The following is a 19,863-nucleotide window of genomic DNA, read 5'->3' on the forward strand; positions in this document are numbered from 1 at the left end:
TGTCAGTCTTATAAGGGCCTCACACTGATATCTGAGGCCCACATTTGCCTCTGATGGCTCCAAATTGAGGCCCTATTTAGTCCCTAATCAGCCTATAAGGTCTCTGATGGCCCTATTTTGTTGTGTGGTTGGGGACCCATGGCTTACACCTTTAGGCGTCACGCACTGGCCTCTGAGAGCCCACATCGGCCTCTGGGGTTCCATACGGGCCTTTGAGGCCGCTATGGCCATGGGCCCCTGTAAGCTAGCACCGCCCCCCCCCCTCCGAGGGTTGGCAAAGTTGCCAAGTTGCCCCCACCCCCAAACGCCAAGTCTGCTACCGCCCCTGCATTCAGATGCATCCATTGTAAAAAAAAAAAATAACTTGCACTGCAGTGATTGGGGGCTGGGGCACTGGCTGCTAGCAAGTCTTTTTCCCCGGGAAACCGAAGTGGTAGTTCCTACCGGACGTCTGGCCGGACCTTTATTTTTGCATTTGCTTCTGGGTGGGCAAATCGACGCCACTGGGTGGGCAATTGTGGTGACTGGGTAGGCATTTGCCCACCCAGTGGGTATGTTAGAGGAGGCCCTGTATGGTCACATATCATCCATTGCGTGCCGGCTAGTGCAGCTCTCATTACGTTATATGATATCCAACAGCTGCAGACTGTCATGTACGTACGCTCAATTTAGTCACGGGAAACTCGAGCTGCTATCAGCAGCTGACAGCTCTGGCTCGCATGAGCGGCACGGGCTGCGCCAGCCGCGCGGTGATAGTGCGCCAGATCTGTCGCAGACTGTCTAATGTTCATCTGTCAGCAGTCAGCATCGAACCGTAGAACAAAGCGGTCCTGGTGTACAGATGCTATGCACACCACGGTAGGACCGAACTCAGCCGCGGTCTGCCATCAAATTATTGATTGAACGAGCATGGTCGTCCGCCACGTCAGGGATAAAAACTTTAAGAACGCGATTTGTATACGAGTATGAACGCTCAGACAATACGTTGTATGTCCATGTCTGCTTATAAAACATTTATTTTGCTAAAGAAAGCATTTCCTTATCGAAAATAATGTTGGAATGAAAGCCAAGTTTTCTTCGGGAGGGATAGATAGGCAAAACATTTTCACAGCAGGTTTATCACACATGCCTGTCATGACCAGTTTTACCATTTCTTTCCAAAGAGAAAGACACTTCTCGACTTTGTCCGACTGGTTTTTTCAACTGTCCCAGCATGGGTCCGTCGCCTGGAAATCTTGTGACCACGCTGCTTCCAGTCGCCAATGGCGGCGCGTAAAATACCGGTTTCAAGAAAGCAGAGCCTGCGCTAAGGCTCGCAGCCGGTTTTAGCACCATTAGTCCTTGAGCCGGATTGTCGGGGAGATGGCAAAATGTCCGCTCGGGCGAGGGCAAATCGGTTATATCCGCCTCTAAGACGCTGCATCGATGCTGTCAATGGCTCAGCGGGAAACTTCATGCAGCTCGACTTATCGCCGTTTGCCGCTCACTGACTGCTGTCATAGCATGACTGATCCAGGGCCAGGCACCGTCGCGCCGCGGCTCGGTGGTAAGACGGTAATTCAGGAAACATCAGCCGCTCTGCCCCTGCAGAATGGCCGAAATATGTGGTTCAATGATAAGTGGCGGAGCTAATCACATCCAGAGGTAGCGTCCAAATGCTTTGACTTTGACAACTGCAACTGACTTTTGCAGTAATTGACCTATCAAGGAATAGTGGGTGGCAGGACTGCCATGCAAAGCAATAGGTACAGAAATGATGAAGGGATATGTTCTATCTTTGTAGGACCACAGGGTATATCAAAACATATTCTCTTTCCGATAGTATGTCGGTACGACATTGCAATCGCAATGAGAGAAGCGAAAAGCGATAAGCGAACAATACCTGTCGAAAATTGATTTATCGTCTGTGCCTGTTTGTTTCTGAACTTCCAAAACTTTGAAAATTTACAGCTTCCCGCACGATTTAGGACGTCAAAATGTAATCCATCCTACTTTCGTCTTCCGAAGTCCGTTTAATATCTGAATTTGCGTTTTGATTTTGAAATCTTTGGAAGAATAGGTACCACGTCTTTTTCCAGCCGTACCTAGCTTTTATGTCACGTATCAATAACAAAGTCGTTGATACTGTCATTCAGTTTTCTTTCAATTATCACAGATAATTAAATGAATTGCAGGATGTGCAATGTTCCTCGGTTAACTCGCCCTGTTCCATCCCAGTTTGTCCACCATATGCCGACATATGCCATCGGTCTGGTTTCTGCATCGGTTACTGCAGCGGATGGAGCCGTCCACTCTAATGCCGCCGTGAGGGCAGGTCTGAGGTGACGGGCCTTTCGCAGCCGCCGCGGCCGACTCAGCCGTGCGGGCTGCAGCCGGCACTGGGAGACAGCCACCTGTGCGACCTCTGTGGTAACAGGCTGTGTAGCGGGACGGGCGGCGGCGGGCGGCCGGCTGGGCTAGCAGACGGGGTAGCGGCGTCTGCAGCTGTGGAAATGGTACACCAGCTGAAATTTGTAGGCCATGGGTGATGTGCGTAGCAAGTGCCCGGTTATCCTCACGCTGCCGCTCTGTGCCGTCTAAATGCAGCGTCGTAATAGGATTTAGGAATATGTGAACTGTGGGTGACTGTGGTAGGTACGCTGGTGACTTTCCACCACTTTCCGTATGACCATATAACTTATAAGATTTAGGTTTCCATTGTTCTTATGCTCTCAAATATGGTAGTTACGTTTGACGTCAGGTATCAGGAAAGCTAAATGTCGCTGCGACTTGCGAATTGTTTGTTTGTTTTGTTGGGTTAGGCCCTTTCGGTCGACAAGACCATTGCAGAGCCGGAAGGATGATAGGAATTAGGGGGAGACATTGGTCTGGGCAGGCACCCTAGTGAGTCGCCGGGGCTGAGCCCGTCCAGAGGACAGGCCACCCAGCCCCAAGGCACTCACTGCACCCGGCTACGGGGTGCGCTCCCTCAGGAGCAGCGATGCCGCTCCAAGGGAGCAGCCCGCATGAGATAAAGTTGCCTGCCCAGCCCGGAAGGGGGTTGTGGCGTGGAGGAGAAGGATTTCAGTATCCTGAGGATAGAAGCACGGACAGGTGACTTGCGAATGCGACTGGTAAACCAGTATAGGTATAGGTAGGTATACCTACCTACAAGGGAACCTCGTATAACAGCCTACTTACCATCTTGATGAAGAGGCCAGAAGATCTGTACCTACTTCCGACAGTGAAGCATCCATATACCATGCCTATGCATCTGAATGCTCTATCGCTCAATATACATCGAGATATGCTTAGTGCCTACTCAATGCTCAGCAAGAGGCACATCAGAAGGGATACGACAGCGCCGTCTAGTGGTAACAGGCGACACTACTCGTTCTGTTCGCTACCACCAGGGCCCTCACAGACGTCAAGGCTGGCCTCCTTGCTAAGTGCATAGGAGGAAGGTTGCTAGACCGGTTTGGTCCGAGCACAATAAAGCCTGAAGCAAATCGCTGAACCAGTCGCTACTGGCTGCATCCTGCTCTGCTTCTACGAATATTTAAAGGCGAAATCAGGGATTAGACTGCTGGACGGGACGTTTACAGCAGGCCGTCTATTGATTTCACTGTGCACATGGGTCCTACATAAGTAGCATGTGGGGCCCGCTGATATGCCAACGGTATTTGTTTAAGCTTTAATGGTAACGCTGATTGAAATGTTACTTACGGTAAGGAGTGTTTTAGACTGGCATTGGAAACAATGCAAAAGCTGAAGGTAGGCATGCTGGCATGAGGAAAATCGGCAGTCTTTCCAGTCCGACCAGTCTCTTGCTAGCCGGGGGTGTAGGTACATTAAAAAACCGTGAAGGTAATCGTCATGCTTTCGCTGGTCAGAGGCGCATCCAGGAGTTGACCAAAGAAAGTCGGTGCTACAGGATAATGGAAGCGAGGGGCTGAAGCAATATTTTCTATCCAACAACATGCCATACAAATGTACCTATGCAAAGACGGTGTTAAAACATTTCCTACCATGTAAAATCAGGCCTGATTTGATACATTTATTTCATAGTTTATTGTATTCTCTTTCGGCAAAGCGTTCACTGATGTGCGTAAAAATGACGCCGTGCTAGAGCGTCGTTTACGGATACGGTAGGTATAGATACGAAGGAGAACATGCATCAGTGACAACTTAAAATCAGTGTGAGCCGTGCTGGAAGACGATCCTGTCCGTCCACTAACGTTCCATATGAAGCTTCATGTGTCGCATGACAGTCTCCTGATTACACCGAGTGCCACGTTGCAGTCGCTTCCTGTCTATGCCTATAATATGCCACGTTGCAGCCTCCTGGCTAGATTCGTTTGGGTATAGTGGTCGCTGCAGTCTTTTGGTTGGACCTATGTGCTGCGTTGCAAGTGGTTAGGCCCCTGTGAACTGGCACAGTCTCGTGGCTATACGTTTGTGCCGCGTTGCAGTCTCGTGGCTAGATCCTTTGCTGCGCTGCAGTCTCTTGACTTCACTCATGATCTACGTTGCAGCCTCTAGGTTAGACCCTTGTGATACGCTGTAGCCTCTAGGTTAGACCCTTGTGATGCGCTGCAGTCTCTCGGTTAGACCCCTGTGATACGTTACAGTCTCTCGGTTAGACCCTTGTGATGCGCTGCAGTCTCTCGGTTAGACCCTTGTGATACGTTGCAGTCTCCTTGTTAGATTCGTGTGGCCACACCTACATTCGTTCGGTTACGGACCCACGTTTGTAGTGTCTTGGCTAGATCCATGTGCTCAACGGTATAGTTTCCTGTTTAGATTTATGTGCCTCATTGCAGTCTCCTGGCTAGACTGTGTCAGATGTGTCTGCCGCGTTGCAGACTGGTTATATGCGTATGATGCGTTGCATTCTCTAAGCTACTTCTGTGTGCTGCGTTGCAGTCTCTTGGTTATAGATCCGTGAATCACGTTGCCAGTCTCTTGGATAGACTTGCTGCATCTGCTGTAATAGCTTAGTTGGACCCGTGTGCTACGGATACCTACATACATAGTGTCCTGGTTAGACCTAGTGCCACGTTGCCGTCCCCTGGATAGACCTGTGTGATCCACAGCAGCCTCTGGTTTTGGTAAAGTCGCTGTGCTGCGGCAGTCTCTTAGTTAGGCCCGTGTGCCACGTTGTAGTCTTCTGGGTACGCTCGTGTGCTACGTTGCAGTTTCCGATGGCCGCTTCTCCACCGTTCAGGGACGGGCGGGAAAGGCTGGAGTGGGGGTGCAGGGGCGGAAGTGGCAGGTCCGGCCCAGCACGGCTCACATTCGGCCGAGAAGTCGGTTAAGGACCTCTAAGAGTTTTTCCTGGTGCCTGAACTTCCTTCGGCAGCGGTGGTCGAGCTCGCTTCAAGGACAACGACCAAACCAAACATCCTGCTGAGCAGTCATCTTACCTGTTGAGATATGATCGGCTTGCAGGCGGAAATAGCTGATAGTTGTCGCTTAATGCGGTCCAGTTTGGTTGTATAACACGATATACGAGTAAACGACAAAGTTAACCTCTCTTATGTCTGGTTGAACAATGTTCATTAACATTTTAGTCATGGTAATTTGAAGCATATCTGTGCTCTAGTGCATTCTGTGCTTCATTCTCAATCCCACCGGCCCCTGGCCAGCGTCACCGGCTGAATAATCGCCCTCTCCGGCCGGCCCTTTCAGCTCCCGCCCGCCGCCGCGCGCCGCCTCCCGGCCATATCTCGGCGGCCGCCTGTGTGCTGTAGGTATGGTACGCGGCTGTTTGTCAGCCAGACCGCCCCCTATCGCCAGGGACGGCCCGAGGAGCACACAGGGACGCCCGCGCGAGGGGAGGGGAGGGTCCACCGGTCCCATAATCGATACCATCAGGATCGCACGCCGCGTGCTCGTTTGAACTTGGCGGTGTGTTTGGTGCGGGGTGTTCGGTGTGCGGGGTGTTCGTTTGGCGTGTTCGGTAGATAATGAGGGACAGAACGGCGTTTTTTAACGGCATGCACAGAGCATTGTAGCTCAGAAAGATGTGTGTATGTTAAAAGGTTAACATCACTTTGCTGACATTTTACCATTGCCATCTTATATGGACCTTGTCACCCGAATAGGTAACTTTCACCACAGTCACATGTTCTATGCCATTCGTAAAATTGGCCCTAAACCTATCGACACAGGCTCCATTGTGCTCATGCTGAACAGCCATTATTGCGTAAAAGAATTTTCCTCCCCGAACCGCGTCATTTTGCGCAATGCCAGTTATCGCCTAGTTATCGAACATTCTGATGATGTCGCGTTTTATGGTGGGCCAGCGTTTTTTTTGTCATTCTCATTCTTCTGAAACTGTTTCGTGTTTGTAAGCAGCGTAGACGCGTTGTTGTGGCCTGTCGCTAATCCACCCTGACCACTGCGGAAAGCAGTGGTCCAGGGACGCTCGTGACAATTGGTGTTGAGGCCGCACCTTTCTCGTGCAAGTAACCCATATACGGCGAGCGCAGCCCTCTACGGGCCTTCGCGTCACCTTCGCTGGCCTATTTCTGCCAGCGGCAAACCAAACCCTCAGCGTGCAAAGGTCAATCGCATGCACAGTCTCGCGCCCTGCTCCGGAGTCGTGAGACATGAATTCCGTGCTGCCGTTTCATCATGCTCGTCTATCGTGGGAACTGGCGCTAACGAATCCCGTCTTGCTCTTAGCAATGTGTTTTTATTTGAGAGCGATCCATTTAACGACGCTATATTTTCGCTTCAGCAGCCCCCCGGCTTCCGCCTCCCTCCCCCCCCCCCTCGCGCGGTCACGGGGAGCCAGCCCTCTCGCCTTGGCTCTGTACCGTGCCGCGGCCGCCCCGCACCGCTGACTCGCCCCGTCCGTGCCGGCAGGTGCCGCGCGCGCCAGTCCCAGCCGCGCCGCCCGCGCCGCCGCTGCGCCAGCTCTGCCGCCGCCAACGCGCCGCAGAGGGGCCCGACGCGCCATGGCAGCCGCCGATGACGTCACGACGCGTGCTCCGACGCCTGAGGACGGGCCCGGGGCGGCCACTGAAGGAGACGGTGAGAGTGACGACGACGAGACGGCACCACCCAGCGAGCGCGGCGCCGACTCCGAGTCCAACGTGGAGTCGAGTCCGGGATCGAGTCCGGAGTCCAGTCCGGAGCTCCGTCAGAAGCACGGCCAGGAGCGGAGTCTGCAGTCCAGTCCGGAGGTGTGTCAGAGGCCGAGCTCGGAGCTCAGCCCGGCGCCGAGTCCCGGGGCGAGCCCCGCGGGCAGCCCCACGCTCGGCTGGCGGTGCGAGCCGGCGGCCGAGAGCCGCTACACCTCGGACGGGGAGGAGAAAGGCAGCGGCCGTGACCCGGATGGAGGCCAGCGCGGCCGGCCCGCCGAGTGTCGGAACACCGTCTTGGGCGACCGCTCCGAGCACGCCGACTGCTCCCAGTCACCGCACGAGTCAGTGGAGTCGGCTGAGTCGGCCGAGTCGGAGTCAACAGTGCCATTGCAGAGTGTTGAGTCTCCCGTCACGTCGCACCGCGCGGAGGAGGCGGGGACGGTGGCGCGTGCCGAATCGCCGGCGCACCCGCTGAGTGAGGCGCCGGCGGAGAGCCCCTCGGAGGACCCCGCGGACCCCGCGGACCCCTCGGAGGACCCCTCGGAGCGCCGGGAGCCGGCGGAGGGGCCCGGCTCGTGCGCCGACTCGCGGCTGGAGCTGGTGCCGCCCGACTCCGACGTCAGCACGGACGATGAGGGCGGCGGCGCTGTGTCCCGGTTCCTGCGCGCGTCCATGAGGAAGATGTTCCACTTCCGTCTGTCGTCGCGCGGTCTGCGCCGGCGCAGCAGCGCCTCGCAGCCGTCGCAATCATCACCGACGCCGTCGACGCGCACTGCAATGGAGACCCGTGCGGCGCGCGCGGCGCGGCGCACCTCCGACGAACAGGTGTGCTGCAGCCCGGCCGGAGACGACACGGACTCGCCGCCGCCGGGACAGGCCGGCGCCACCGGCGGCGGCCAGACCATCCGCATGAGCACGCTGCTGGACCGGCTGAACGGCGCGGCTGCCGGCGCCAGCAGCGCGGCCAGCAGCGCGGCCGGCACCAGCGGCGTGGCGGCCGGTCCCGACCTCATCCAGGTCAGCACGCGTGAGCCGCACCTGCACGACGCGCCGCTGCCGGCCCTGGAGGAATCGGAAAGGTCAGTCGGCCCCCGCCGGGGGCACCGGCTCACTGCCGGAACTGTGTGCTGATATTCGCGGTGTATGTTTGCAAGACATTAACCCCTAATCTATTCCTGTGTAGTGTGTAATACCAATTGGCTTGTAATTTAGGTTCAAAATTAACAGCAAATTTAGATATCAATCATAAGAACCTTTGGATGGCTGGAAAGTGTCAAATTAAGCTAGGACTGCTACCTCAATCACACTATTCTCCACATTTTCTTTCAATGCCAATTGCCATTAATTTCACAAACGAACAACGGTTCCTTTGCAAATGCTTATGGACTGCTCAAGGCAATTCGCCCATTCTAATGTCTATTCATGATATCACTTCTTAAACTCCGCTGACTGCTGGGGTTCCCTCAGCGGTGGTATCGCAGCAAATCGCTCAGCGGACTCCATTAGGTATAAGCTGCCACAATCGGCTAGGCCATGCGTCGAAACTACATGCTTGTGACGCAAACGACTTTTCATTTACGCACTGTTTCAGCTTCCATACTGTCAATTAGGCTATAATGGTAATCTGCTTATACTCTATAAAGATAGTGTGACCATTTGTTCTATAAAGACTTTTTTCAATGATCGGTGAGGCATAGCTTTTTAAATATAACTAGTTGTCACAACAAATTTATAAAGAAAGAACTTATAAACATACAAGGCTCACTCTCGCGCTCGATCCTTTCTTCCTCAAAATACGTCTTACTGGTTTTACAAGCATACGAGTACACCTCTGGAGTATGTGTGGAATGACTATCTCCGGCACAATCGTACTCGATCTGGCACTGTTGTCTCCGCCGGCACAGCTGTTTGTGGCTGTCGACTATTGTGGCCGGACGGCCTGTTCAGCACTGCACGGTGGAGCAGCTCGTAACACAGGAGCGAACAACACTGTCACCACCCACCGACCGCAACTGGGCACTGCATTGTTGGCGTTGATCGAGCGTTGGATTCGCGGTGACACTGGCGCCTATAGCCGTCTAAAGAACCGCGCTGCAATTATAACTTTAACATGCAAAGCTATGCAGCGCGATAACATGCAAAGCTATAGCAAGCTATAAACTGCGGCGGTGGGCACCGTGGTGAACACAGTTTCCACTTCATATGCACGGGCACGAACATCCGCACCGATCATGTATATAGAGAAGTGCGCAGCACGAGCTGTGTAATGTAGCCACTGCCTTGGCGCTCGTGCTGCTGAAATCAGCTGTCGATGTCCTGTTGAGCGTGCCCTTGTAACCGAAACACATTTTCTATGTAAATTATTGTTGGTACGTGCTCGATCGGTATGCATTGATGTGCTCGATTATGTGGGTGAGCCTAATTCGCGAACACACTGTGTGGACACCGATACGGCTCTATCGGTCTTAGTTACAGCAATCAGCCCTGACCCGACCGAGACTGGTGGGCTTATAATCACAGCTCAGTATTCACGACACCACACCAGTTGCGAGCGGCTATTGCGCCGATGCAAAGGGAAGCCATTGCTAAGTGGTTACCTCGAGAGCATCTTTTCTCTGGATATGATGCTGCAAAGACGTATTTGCATAGATGAATCAACAATCATGAGGCTCAGTATTGTGCACGAGGCTTAGTCACCATGCTTTCGTTAAGACCTTGTGTCGTAAACTGCCCGTCCAAGCTGCTCAGTGATTGAGTGCCCTTCACCTGATGTTTCGAAGTCTGAACAATGGTCATCATAACCCGTTTCAAACCGTTTGGTTGTCCGTTATTTGTCTCCGAGGGAATTCACTGGCTATCAGTGACAATGGTCGTTTACAGCCATTTCAACATAGCTGCAAAGTCTAGGTTCATTTTTATTTCCTGAAATATCCTTTGACTTGAATGATAAATCAGTATCTACATATTCAACAAAAATACTATGGCGATCGGATGTCGAGCCATGCGTAGGTATGAACTAGGAAGGGTTATTTTGAAGTTCGGTCACTGTTCACTGGTGTTTGGCTCTTGTGAGGGGCTGCAGTCTCCGGTTCTCGTGGATGCCGCCTGTCGGGGTATCCTGTCCCGCAGAACAGCCTCTCAGTGCGGCACAGCGTATCGATTCAGATCACAGGGATAAGTCCAGTGATCAATGAACATTGGAGACTGCATCACCTCACCACAACGTATCACATCTCGGGGACTTCAACTCCGCATAGGCCTTTTGACGGGCGCAGAGTGCAGATCGTTCGCAGCGGCGAGTGTGATTCAAACATTCATCGCACTAACTCAGCAGCATCACCTCGGCAGCACCTTGGCCTCTGTGACGTCATGGACCCTAATTGGGTGCACTCAAGAGGCCCCGATAAATTAGACCATGCGCTGTCCAGCTGGCCCATACTGCAATCGTGCCGCTTATCACTACTTGGCGAATGAGCCCTCGCCCCTCTCTCTCCCTCTCCCTCTCCCTCTCCCTCTCCCTCTCCCTCTCCCTCTCCCTCTCCCTCTCCCTCTCCCTCTCCCTCTCCCACTCCCTCTCCCTCTCCCTCTCCCTCTCCCTCTCTCTCTCCTTCTCCCTCTCCCTCTCCCTCTCCCTCCCCCTCTCCCTCTCCCTCTCCCTCTTTCTCTCCCTCTTCTTCTCCCTCTCCCTCTGTGCGGACGACGCAGGCGGCGTTTTTTCTTCTGACCGTCACAGGACAGTCTGTATTTTCCTCTGACCGTCGCCAGTGGCTCCAGTTCGGCCGGCGTTGCGTCACGCACTGTGTCCCTCACCCCTCCCCGTTAGTTGGACTGGTCCGCCGCCAGCTACTTCCACTCGCACAGCAGCGGCACTCGCGTAACCTTGCCACCGAAGGCTGGCCGACCCGCCCTGTCACGGCTTCAGGGCCCACTGGAGGCCGCCATCTTGAATTGGACGCGCTGCTGTGACACAAGGGTGGGATAGGTTACAGGAAAATTCCCGGTAGATAGCTGATCGTCAAAGCCGCACTTGAGTTAGATTTGAATAAGTAAGTGTGCTAAGCGGCACCTTCAAACCATCTGGCTTGCATATTTGAGCCAAGGGATAAACTTGGAAAGATACCTGTTTGGTTCGTTGCGCTCCTGATCATAGATTAGATATTCACTCGATTTGCCGTCAGTAAAGCGTCAGCACGTCCTTTGTTGGTGTCTACAGCGCAGTCCAGGTCCGATCAAAACACAAGTTACCTACTGTGTAATCGGACACCACAGCTGACCTTTTTGGCTTCTCATGCTGAGCGCAAACTAGCGGACGTGACTGGCGCATGCCGCGCCTTGACCCGCCCTCTTGTAGGAAGGAGGCCCGTGTGGACAGAGCGTCACGGTTGGCCTCAGTCAGAGGGACGGGAAGGCTCGGGGACAGGCCTGGGTACACCGGACTGACTGCCGAGTCACTCCCGGGGGTCCCGTGAGGTTCTAACTCGCCAACTCTTGCTGGCGCCGTGGTCTGTCAACCAACACCCATATCAGCTCGAAGGAACTTTAAACGAGCTTAGAGACGTGATTATAACCGATGCAGTATTTAGCAGCATTGACATATGATGTTTATGTTTCATTTAGGGATAAGTTTCGCATGCACTCACAGCAAGAGTCCCGATGCCCCCGATGGATGTGTCTCTCGGGGCTTGTCAATGAAGATATGTCTTTTTTGCCTTCTGGCGCAACGCTCAGCCGTGCAGGGCTGCAGGACGGACCGGGACGGACCCCTCTGGGACCGCAGTGTCCTGTCCGCCGTCACACGGCCTCTGGTTTCCCTGCCGGCCCTGTTTCCTGGTGTGAGTCGGGCCCACGGCTCTGCTGACCGGTCCGGCTGGTCTGGTCGCCGGACTGGCGCCACACTTCGCCGCGACGGCGGGGACACGCGGAGAGTCCGACTCAAATGTGACCATCGCACATACTCAGGAAAATTCACCAGCCTATACTCGTCCATACATAATTGCGAAAACTAGCCGCTACAAATGCGTCAGAGCCCCGGGAAGAGATAAATTGGACCGAGGAAATCGACTGCAAGGCGGTTAGAAAATGCTATGAACGATTTGGGCCTAATATGAGTCCAGTATCAACGGTGATACTTGTCGTCTGCCGTGATCAGCCGTAGAGGTTCCGTTGAACTGTGACCGCGGTGTTCGGTGTTTGAGTCCGACAGTGATCGGTATTCGGTGGGATCGGTCGTACCACGATCGATGCCGGTTCGGTTAAACCGTGATCAGTACTGGGTGTGCCCGGACGGGCCGTGATCGGTACTGGGCGGCCTCAGCAGCTCGCGGCCAGTGAAAGTCCAGCGAGATAGCGCGACTACTAGTGTCTCCCGAGGAGAAACCCCACCAGGAGCACATTGCATGGGGCCACGAGGGTGTGCAACTGTGCTCGATTTGCCATGTGGCCATAGATGGGCATGGTTTAATCCTGATTCCCGGTGACACTGCACCTCAATGCAGCCTTCTTTCAATACTTTTAAAGATAGACCATTTTAACCTAACCTTTCATTATTATAGCAGCTTTATCAGCTCACCTTGCATTTAAGGTAAACGGCCGAATGTGTTGGCCTCGGTTGTCGATTTTATGTAACCCTTCATCACCGTGTAGGCACTGTCTGGTATTTCCGTGCTTACCGTCACTGGCCTTCAGAATCTGGTCTCTGATGGCATCTGCCGCCGCCGCTCCGTATAGCCGGTCGGCACAACACGACGCTATTGCGCAGATCGTAATTAGGCGATGCTTCCATTGGTATGCACGAGATGAAGCACTCTGGCCTGCCTGCACGCCAGCTGTTTTCTTATCGGGACACAGAGTAATATTACCCGCTCTGCAGCCATAGGTAGGTATGTTGTCTCAACAAAGCCAAAACAAAGATGACCTTGCTTAATTTTTTGGAGAACTCATTGTTCAAAAGTCACGGAAAAGCCTGTGATTCCAGATACTTATTTAGATATTATTACGGCTCAGAGATTTTCAATCATATCAAAATGGATCGGATGAGGTTAGGTCGGTCTTTGCCTAGCGTTCGATGCGTGATACTGATGCCCCGCCCTTTATCGGGTCGGCTCCGCCAGCTGCAGTCGGATTGTGGTGACCCTCGCCAGGCGCGGGCTCTCAGCTCGGGCCCGTGCCGTGATTCCACGCCTACCGCCGGCGTGTTGGCCGCTCCCCGCTCGCGGACAGGGCCGCCGTCCCCAAGGACACGGCTGCAGGGGCGGTATCAGAATCAGCCGGCAGTGGCGCAGTGGTCCCCATCGCTCGCCTCAGAAGGCTCACTCGGTCGCTCGATGCTCGAGCCGTAGTGTATGTGTCGCCTGTGAGCCAATGAGGAAGTCGCTACGCCGCGCCGCTCTGCTGCAGTCCGCCGCTGCTGTGCTCCCCTCCCCTCCCCTCCCTCACCCTCCCCCTTTAGCAGGCGTGACATGATTGATAGCCTCGACGCGTCCCTGCGCACCGCCGGGCGCCGCCCGCAGCGCCTCTGTCGGACAGGTGTGGAAGCACTACCTGGCCGCACGGTGTCGCGTCGGTTCCACAGAGCCGCCAACTGAGCCGTCTGGCCCGTCTCGGGTCAATTCATCACTTTGGTAGGGTGTCAGCCTGTAGGAGCGAAACAACACCGATGCTCTGGCAGTAGCGGCGGAATACCTTCAGATAAGGGGGGGGGGAGGGGCACTGCCGACTTTTGGTCCCATTCTTTCCATGCAACGCCCATTAGGGCTAATGTTCAAATAGCAACATCAAAGGGGGGCACCCGGCACGGTGCCCCGTGCCGCCCCCCCCCCCCCGTTCCGCCGCCAATGTGCTCTGGTACATACCTGGACCTGAAAGACTTCAAAACAGCGCCACTTCGAACTGAATGATAATTGAAAGGGACATTGTTTGTTGCAATGAAGCGCAACCTTTCGAGTGTTAATTCATCTCAAGAAGGCTAACTTTTAGAGCACGTGCACTTAGACGGGCACTAATGGATGAATTTCAAATCAGCCCATTAGAATATGCTAATGGGCTTAACAGAAAGCATGCCTACTTTTTGAAGTGCAGGCCCTGCTCTGAACACGAAGTTTATGCATATTCGTTCGGGCTCCGTTATATGCTCACGCTGGCAGACACACATACAAACACACACAGAGGCGCACAGACACACACAATGCGCTCCCAGGTGGTTGTCCAGCTGTTGTTCCGACCCTTTGTCTGCCGGTACTGTCCTCACCATTGCACGGAGCCGGGGGGGGGGGGGGACCGTTTACCTGGAGAGCGCCAGCAATGATTACCTCACATAGAATAGATTCAGGCAGAACATTGTCCGCCCCTGTTGCACCGCTCTGAATTGCTATAGATACCTATATTTTTTTTAGCATTTCCATTCACCACCTGTACCTGGAGTGCTAAATCTGCCTCAAATGTATAATGTTTCCACTTTTGAGAGGCGTGGCCCTATTCACGACTATTCAACAAGCATCGCATGCCCGCATCAATTCATCGTTACAATGATGCGATGACCTGCTCCCCCCCCCCCCACACACACAAAAGAGTTTACTGAGAAAGTGGTGAGAAAGGCCATGTGTCCGCCGGCACGAACACATGGCCACATCAGCCTGGATACTGGAATCCCAGCACGTGTCCGGAAACGGTAACGGACCGCAATGGCCGGAAGGGGACGGCCATTCTTTGAGGTAGGTTATAACGGTGTGGGCAGAAACGAAAACTAATTGGACGGGAGCGCACATCGGAACAAAAGGCGAATTACCTTTGTTATAGCATCTTCATGCCATCATCGTAGTGAATGCTTCATAAATTTCAAATTCAGCTCATAGACCATTGCCGGGACTTGCAGTTAAGTCAGATGCCTCTTTATGACAGCTACATTTCATTTTTTATAACCAATAAATCAGCCTTCTGTGATGGCTCGCTGGCCCCACCGGAACACACCACCATCCGTTCGGTCAGTTCCTGTCTGTCACTCTGTGTGGTGATAATCGGGGCGTCTCCTGCCAATGTCCGGTGCCGGGGAGCGTGGGACCGCCCCGCCCCGCCCCGCCGCCGCCCATGAGCCGGGCCGCGTCTCGCCCCGCGGAACCGCCCGTTCGCGGCGACACCGACTAACGATGGCCCCGGGGAGCGGCGGTTCCGGCCTGCTGGCTTTATAGCCCGTCAGTCGGACGGACACGGCCCGTGTACAGTTAGCACTCGGCGAATTATGCCGTCAAAAAGGCCGGACCGTAGGTAGATAGGTGTAATGCTGTTCACGGTATAGCGAGGCATCTTACACTTGGTTACGCTCGGCGTGTGGGTGGGTGGGTACTGTGTAGGGCGTTGAACTTCTTAGCTTCACGTATTCGCTACATAGGTATAATTCATGGGTGAATATTGCAGCAAAAGGAGAGAAATATGAATGAATATGACGTAACGTTAACATTTTAATCACTTTTTAGATGGCGCACATCCCATTACCAATCCCAATCCTCAATCGTCCTTGCGTGCGGATATGTTAATCTTTCCTTCCACTCCCGATTCAATAGATTAAAATCCAACATCATGCATCTTCAGACCATCAGTCGGCACACCTTTTTCATATACGGCCGACTATTCCGCCGCCCAGCAGTTCTCTCGGTCTCCGGGGCGACTGACCGCGCCGCCGCGCTGGAGCTCCGACCCGGCTGGCGTCTGTCGCTCTGTATCCTGTGGTGCTGTGGGGCAGTTCACCACATATCAGTGACTGGATTTTACGTTAATCAGAAATGGAGAATATCAACCTGGTGCGTGTTCCAAAAATTCAATCAGTTCGATCCAAACGGCCCCAAGTAAAAGAATTAATTAAAGGAGCGGGTTGTTATATTTAAATTACCAAAACGAAGTCAAAAACCAAAACAGCGAATCAGACAATGGAGCGACGAAGAGACGAGAATGAAATCCAAGTTTGCCAAATATGCCCTGCCTAATCTAAGTTATAAATCCCGGACAGAACGGGCCAAATCGCGGAGCCAGACGTGACGCGTCTGCTCGGGCCAAGAGCTCGGCCAGAAGTCCCTGGGAGCGCGCGGCCCGACGCAGCGGGCCGGGCCCAGACATGCGCAGAAGCACTCGGACACCACGTGGCTGCCGATCGGAGCGCGGATTGGTCACTGGCCGACGCACTGCGGCAGCGCAGGGCCGCAGCCACGCGGTCGCATCGTGATGGGACAAAGTTCACGAACAGACACGTCCTGGGCCGCCTCCCCAGCGCCGGGGCGGGGTAGCGACGTCACAAGTCGGCGCGCGAATCGGTCTGCGCCGGGAACTCCCGTGCCGGCCGGCGACACACGTGGTTACCACAGTACTCACCGCCTCAGCGCGGAGCGCATACACGATAAGCCAAAACAATCACTTTTCACATCACTCGGTGCGCGACGCGATCGACACTTCACTGCGCGACGCAATAATCACTACACGGTACGGCGCAACGCAATTGTCACTGCACGGTCCTGCGCGTTGCAAGAATCACTACACCGCGCGACGCAGTTATCACTTCACTGTCGGCGCCACGCGATCAGGATCGTCCTCGAACGGACGTACGCGGGCGCACTTAAAAGTATCGGAAGTCCGGTTGCGGCCGGAACTGCACGCGGCGGCCGCTGCGGGTGTGCACCGGCGCAGCCGCGGACGGCTTGTCGTCCTCGTCCGGCGATGCGGAAGACGTCACTCCAGGTCTTGAAGTCCTCTTGCTGGACGATCTTGTAGTCGTCGGCGTCTGTGTCGGCTCGTCGGGCGCCCCAGTGGCGAGGGGCCCGAGCGAGGTCGACGGTGACGGCTGCTGCTCCGGAGCCGTAGGCTCAGTACTGCTCGGACCAAGCGTGTCCTCAGGTGGCGGCATGTGTGCCGGTTTGAGTCTGTCGACGCTTACAGTGTCGTGGGCGCCAGTCGGCAGCTCCAACGTGAACACTTTAGGGCTGCGTCTGATGACTCGCATGGGGCCGCGGTACGGGGACTCCAGAGAGTGCCGCACGCGGTCAACGCGTACCCACACGTGTGTGCATGTCATGAGATCGGGTGGCACGTGCGTCGGTGGTGTGCGGGCGTGGTTCGAGCCCTGTGAGAGTGTGACGAAATCGATTTCTGACATACGCTTTGCCAGTTCTTGGACGTACTTTGTCCCGACGGGGACCTTCTCGACGGCGCAGCGGGGAAACAGCACCTGTGCGCCTGTGACGGCAGTGAATGCCGAAAACCCCGACTCTGCTGGCATGGCTCTCAAACCTAGCAAAACGACGGGTAGCGCGCGCAGCCACTCTTGCCTGCGCGCCCGGATGGCGGCTTTGAGCGTTCGGTGGACTCTTTCCACCATCCCATTACATGTCGGATGATAAGCAGTGGTTCGGAGGCGATGGAAACCTATCATTGAAGACAAGTGCGCAAACAGTTCCGATTCGAATTGGGAACCGCGGTCCGTGACTACATGCAGTGGCACTCCGAACCGGGACACCCAAGTGTCGAGGAAAGCGGAGGCTACACTTTCCGCGGTGATCGAGACCAACGGCACGGCCTCGACCCAACGCGTGGCGCGATCGATGCATGTCAACAAATAACGAAATGGCGCGGTGAAGGGGTGCCCGTGGGGTACTGACGGGGGCAGCGGCCCGACTATGTCTATATGTACAGTTTCGAACCGCTGTGAGGGCACGTCAAACCGACCGGGCGGAGAACGAGTGTGCCTGTGCACCTTGGCTTCCTGGCATGCTTCACACTCCTTCACCCATCGCGCAATGTCACGGCGCATATCATGCCAGAAATAGCGAGAGCTGATGAGACGGGTGGTGCCTTTCCTACCCGGGTGTGACAGGCCGTGGAAACGATCAAACACGGCGCGCCTGCACGCCTCTGGTACGTACGGGCGTGGATGTGGTCCAGTGGTTTCACACAGGACTGTGATGTCGCCAGACAGTGTTACTGGCTCCAATCGGGAGGTGTCCTGCGGGTTTGAGCGCGATCCTGGACCTGACTCGGAATCCTGGTGCTCTGAATCGGCACTGTCGTCGGCGTCTCTCTCCTTTTCCTGCTTCTGAGCCGCCGCGATAAAATGGAGGTCACATGCATCGAGGGACACTGCATTTACCGGGCGACTGAGGCAGTCCGCCACCACGTTGTCACTGCCACGAATGTACGAGACCTCCGTGATGTATTCCGTGACGACACACCAGTGGCGCTGTTGGCGGTCAGACTTAGCAGTGTGCGGGCTGTGAAAAGCGCGCACGAGTGGCTTGTGGTCCGTTCGCAGGGTAACGTGGCGGCCTTCGATCATGTCACGAAAATGTAGTGTGGCCAGATAAGCCGCGAGTAGCTCTCTGTCATACGCGGCATACTTCTGTTGGGCCTGACTGAGCTTCCGTGAAAAGAAGCCAATGGGAACGGGTACTCCGTCCACAATCTGATGGAGCGCGGCACCCACCGCGACTTGTGATGCGTCAGTAACGAGCTCGTACTGTTCGCAGTGTGGCACTGGGTGTGGCAGAGTGCAGGCGCCAGCCAGCGCTGCTTTACTGTCACTGAACGCCTGAGTCTGTTCCTCTGTCCACGTCAGTTCTTTGCTTTTTGGGTTGAGTCGAATCAGTTCTGTCAGGTGGAACGTGACATCGGCGAATCGCGGAATCATACGCCGGTAGAAGCCGATGAGTCCCAGATAGCGACGCAGTGACTCTGAGTCATGCGGTAGAGGGAGGTCCAGAATCTCCTTCACTCTGGCCTTGGGAGGTGTGACACCTGTGCTGGTGACGTCATGACCGAGGAAAATGAGTGACTTTTTCATGAACTCGCATTTCTCCAGTGAGATGCGAAGCTTGTGCTCAGCCAGCTTGCTGAACACGAGGCGCAAATCTTTCTCATGCTGCTCCTGGTTCTCGGAAAATACCAGGATATCGTCAAGATAGACGAATACGCACGGCACGTCTCGGAAGATGCCGTCCATGACCCTCTGGAATGTGGCACCTGCGTTGCGAAGCCCCATTGGAATGAAGGTGTATTCGTACAAGCCGAAGGGCGTGGTGACGGCCGTCTTCTCTGAGTCAGCGGGGTTCATAGGCACCTGGTGATATGCACGGAGCAGATCGATTTTGCTGAACCACTGAGCGTTGTGGAGCTTGGTTGAGAGGCTCTGAATGTGCGGCAGTGGGTAGCGGTCCGGTTTGGTCACGGCGTTGAGCGCGCGGTAATCACCGGTGACACGCCACTCACCAGGGGTACTCTTCGGAACCATGTGGATGGGTGAGGCCCACGGGGACCTAGACGGACGAATCACTCCTGTTTTGAGCAGCACATCGAGTGCTTGCTTTGCTGCGGTTAGTTTGTCGGGCGGCAGCTTGCGTGGGCTGGCGAACGTGGGTGGAGCGCTGCCGGTGTCGATGAAGTGAGTGGTTTTGATTGGCGAGTCTGTGTAATCCGGCTGGTTAGGGCTGAGAACAGCGGGGTGATCCTCTAGGATGGGCCGCACTGCCTCAGGCACCTGAGCGAGATCATTTATCACCAAATGAACAGACTCCCCGGTCGTCGGTACACCGGGAGCAGAGAGCAGAGTGGTGGAGTCGCGGAGAACTTGGGAACCACAATCGACAACCAACGAGTTGTGAGCGAGAAAATCGTTACCGAGTAGTGGCTCTGTCACTTCAGCCACTACAAATGTCCATGTGTAACTGCGTCTGAGTGTGGGGAGGACAATATCGAGAGTGGCCTCGCCATGCACGCGCAGTGGCTGCCCGCTGGCAGTCGTGATCGAAACAGCGGACGG

At 54.8% G+C, this 19,863-nt stretch overlaps 1 protein-coding gene across 1 annotated transcript in view; it reads left to right on the forward strand.

Annotated features, from left to right (window-relative positions):
* The window catches only part of LOC122394431 (sodium-dependent transporter bedraggled-like), a 57,441-nt gene that overhangs the window by 15,871 nt on the left and 21,707 nt on the right, over positions 1 to 19,863 (forward strand). Inside the window, exon 2 of the mRNA XM_043391303.1 lies at positions 6,853 to 8,152. Within this exon, the coding sequence (XP_043247238.1) occupies positions 6,945 to 8,152 (1,208 nt within the window). The 5' untranslated portion in view covers positions 6,853 to 6,944. The remainder of the gene's footprint in view (positions 1 to 6,852; positions 8,153 to 19,863) is intronic.

Source organism: Amphibalanus amphitrite, unplaced genomic scaffold (genome assembly GCF_019059575.1).
Source record: "Amphibalanus amphitrite isolate SeventyFive unplaced genomic scaffold, NRLGWU_Aamphi_draft 000591F_arrow, whole genome shotgun sequence".
Classification (NCBI taxonomy): Eukaryota; Metazoa; Arthropoda; class Thecostraca; order Balanomorpha; family Balanidae; genus Amphibalanus; species Amphibalanus amphitrite.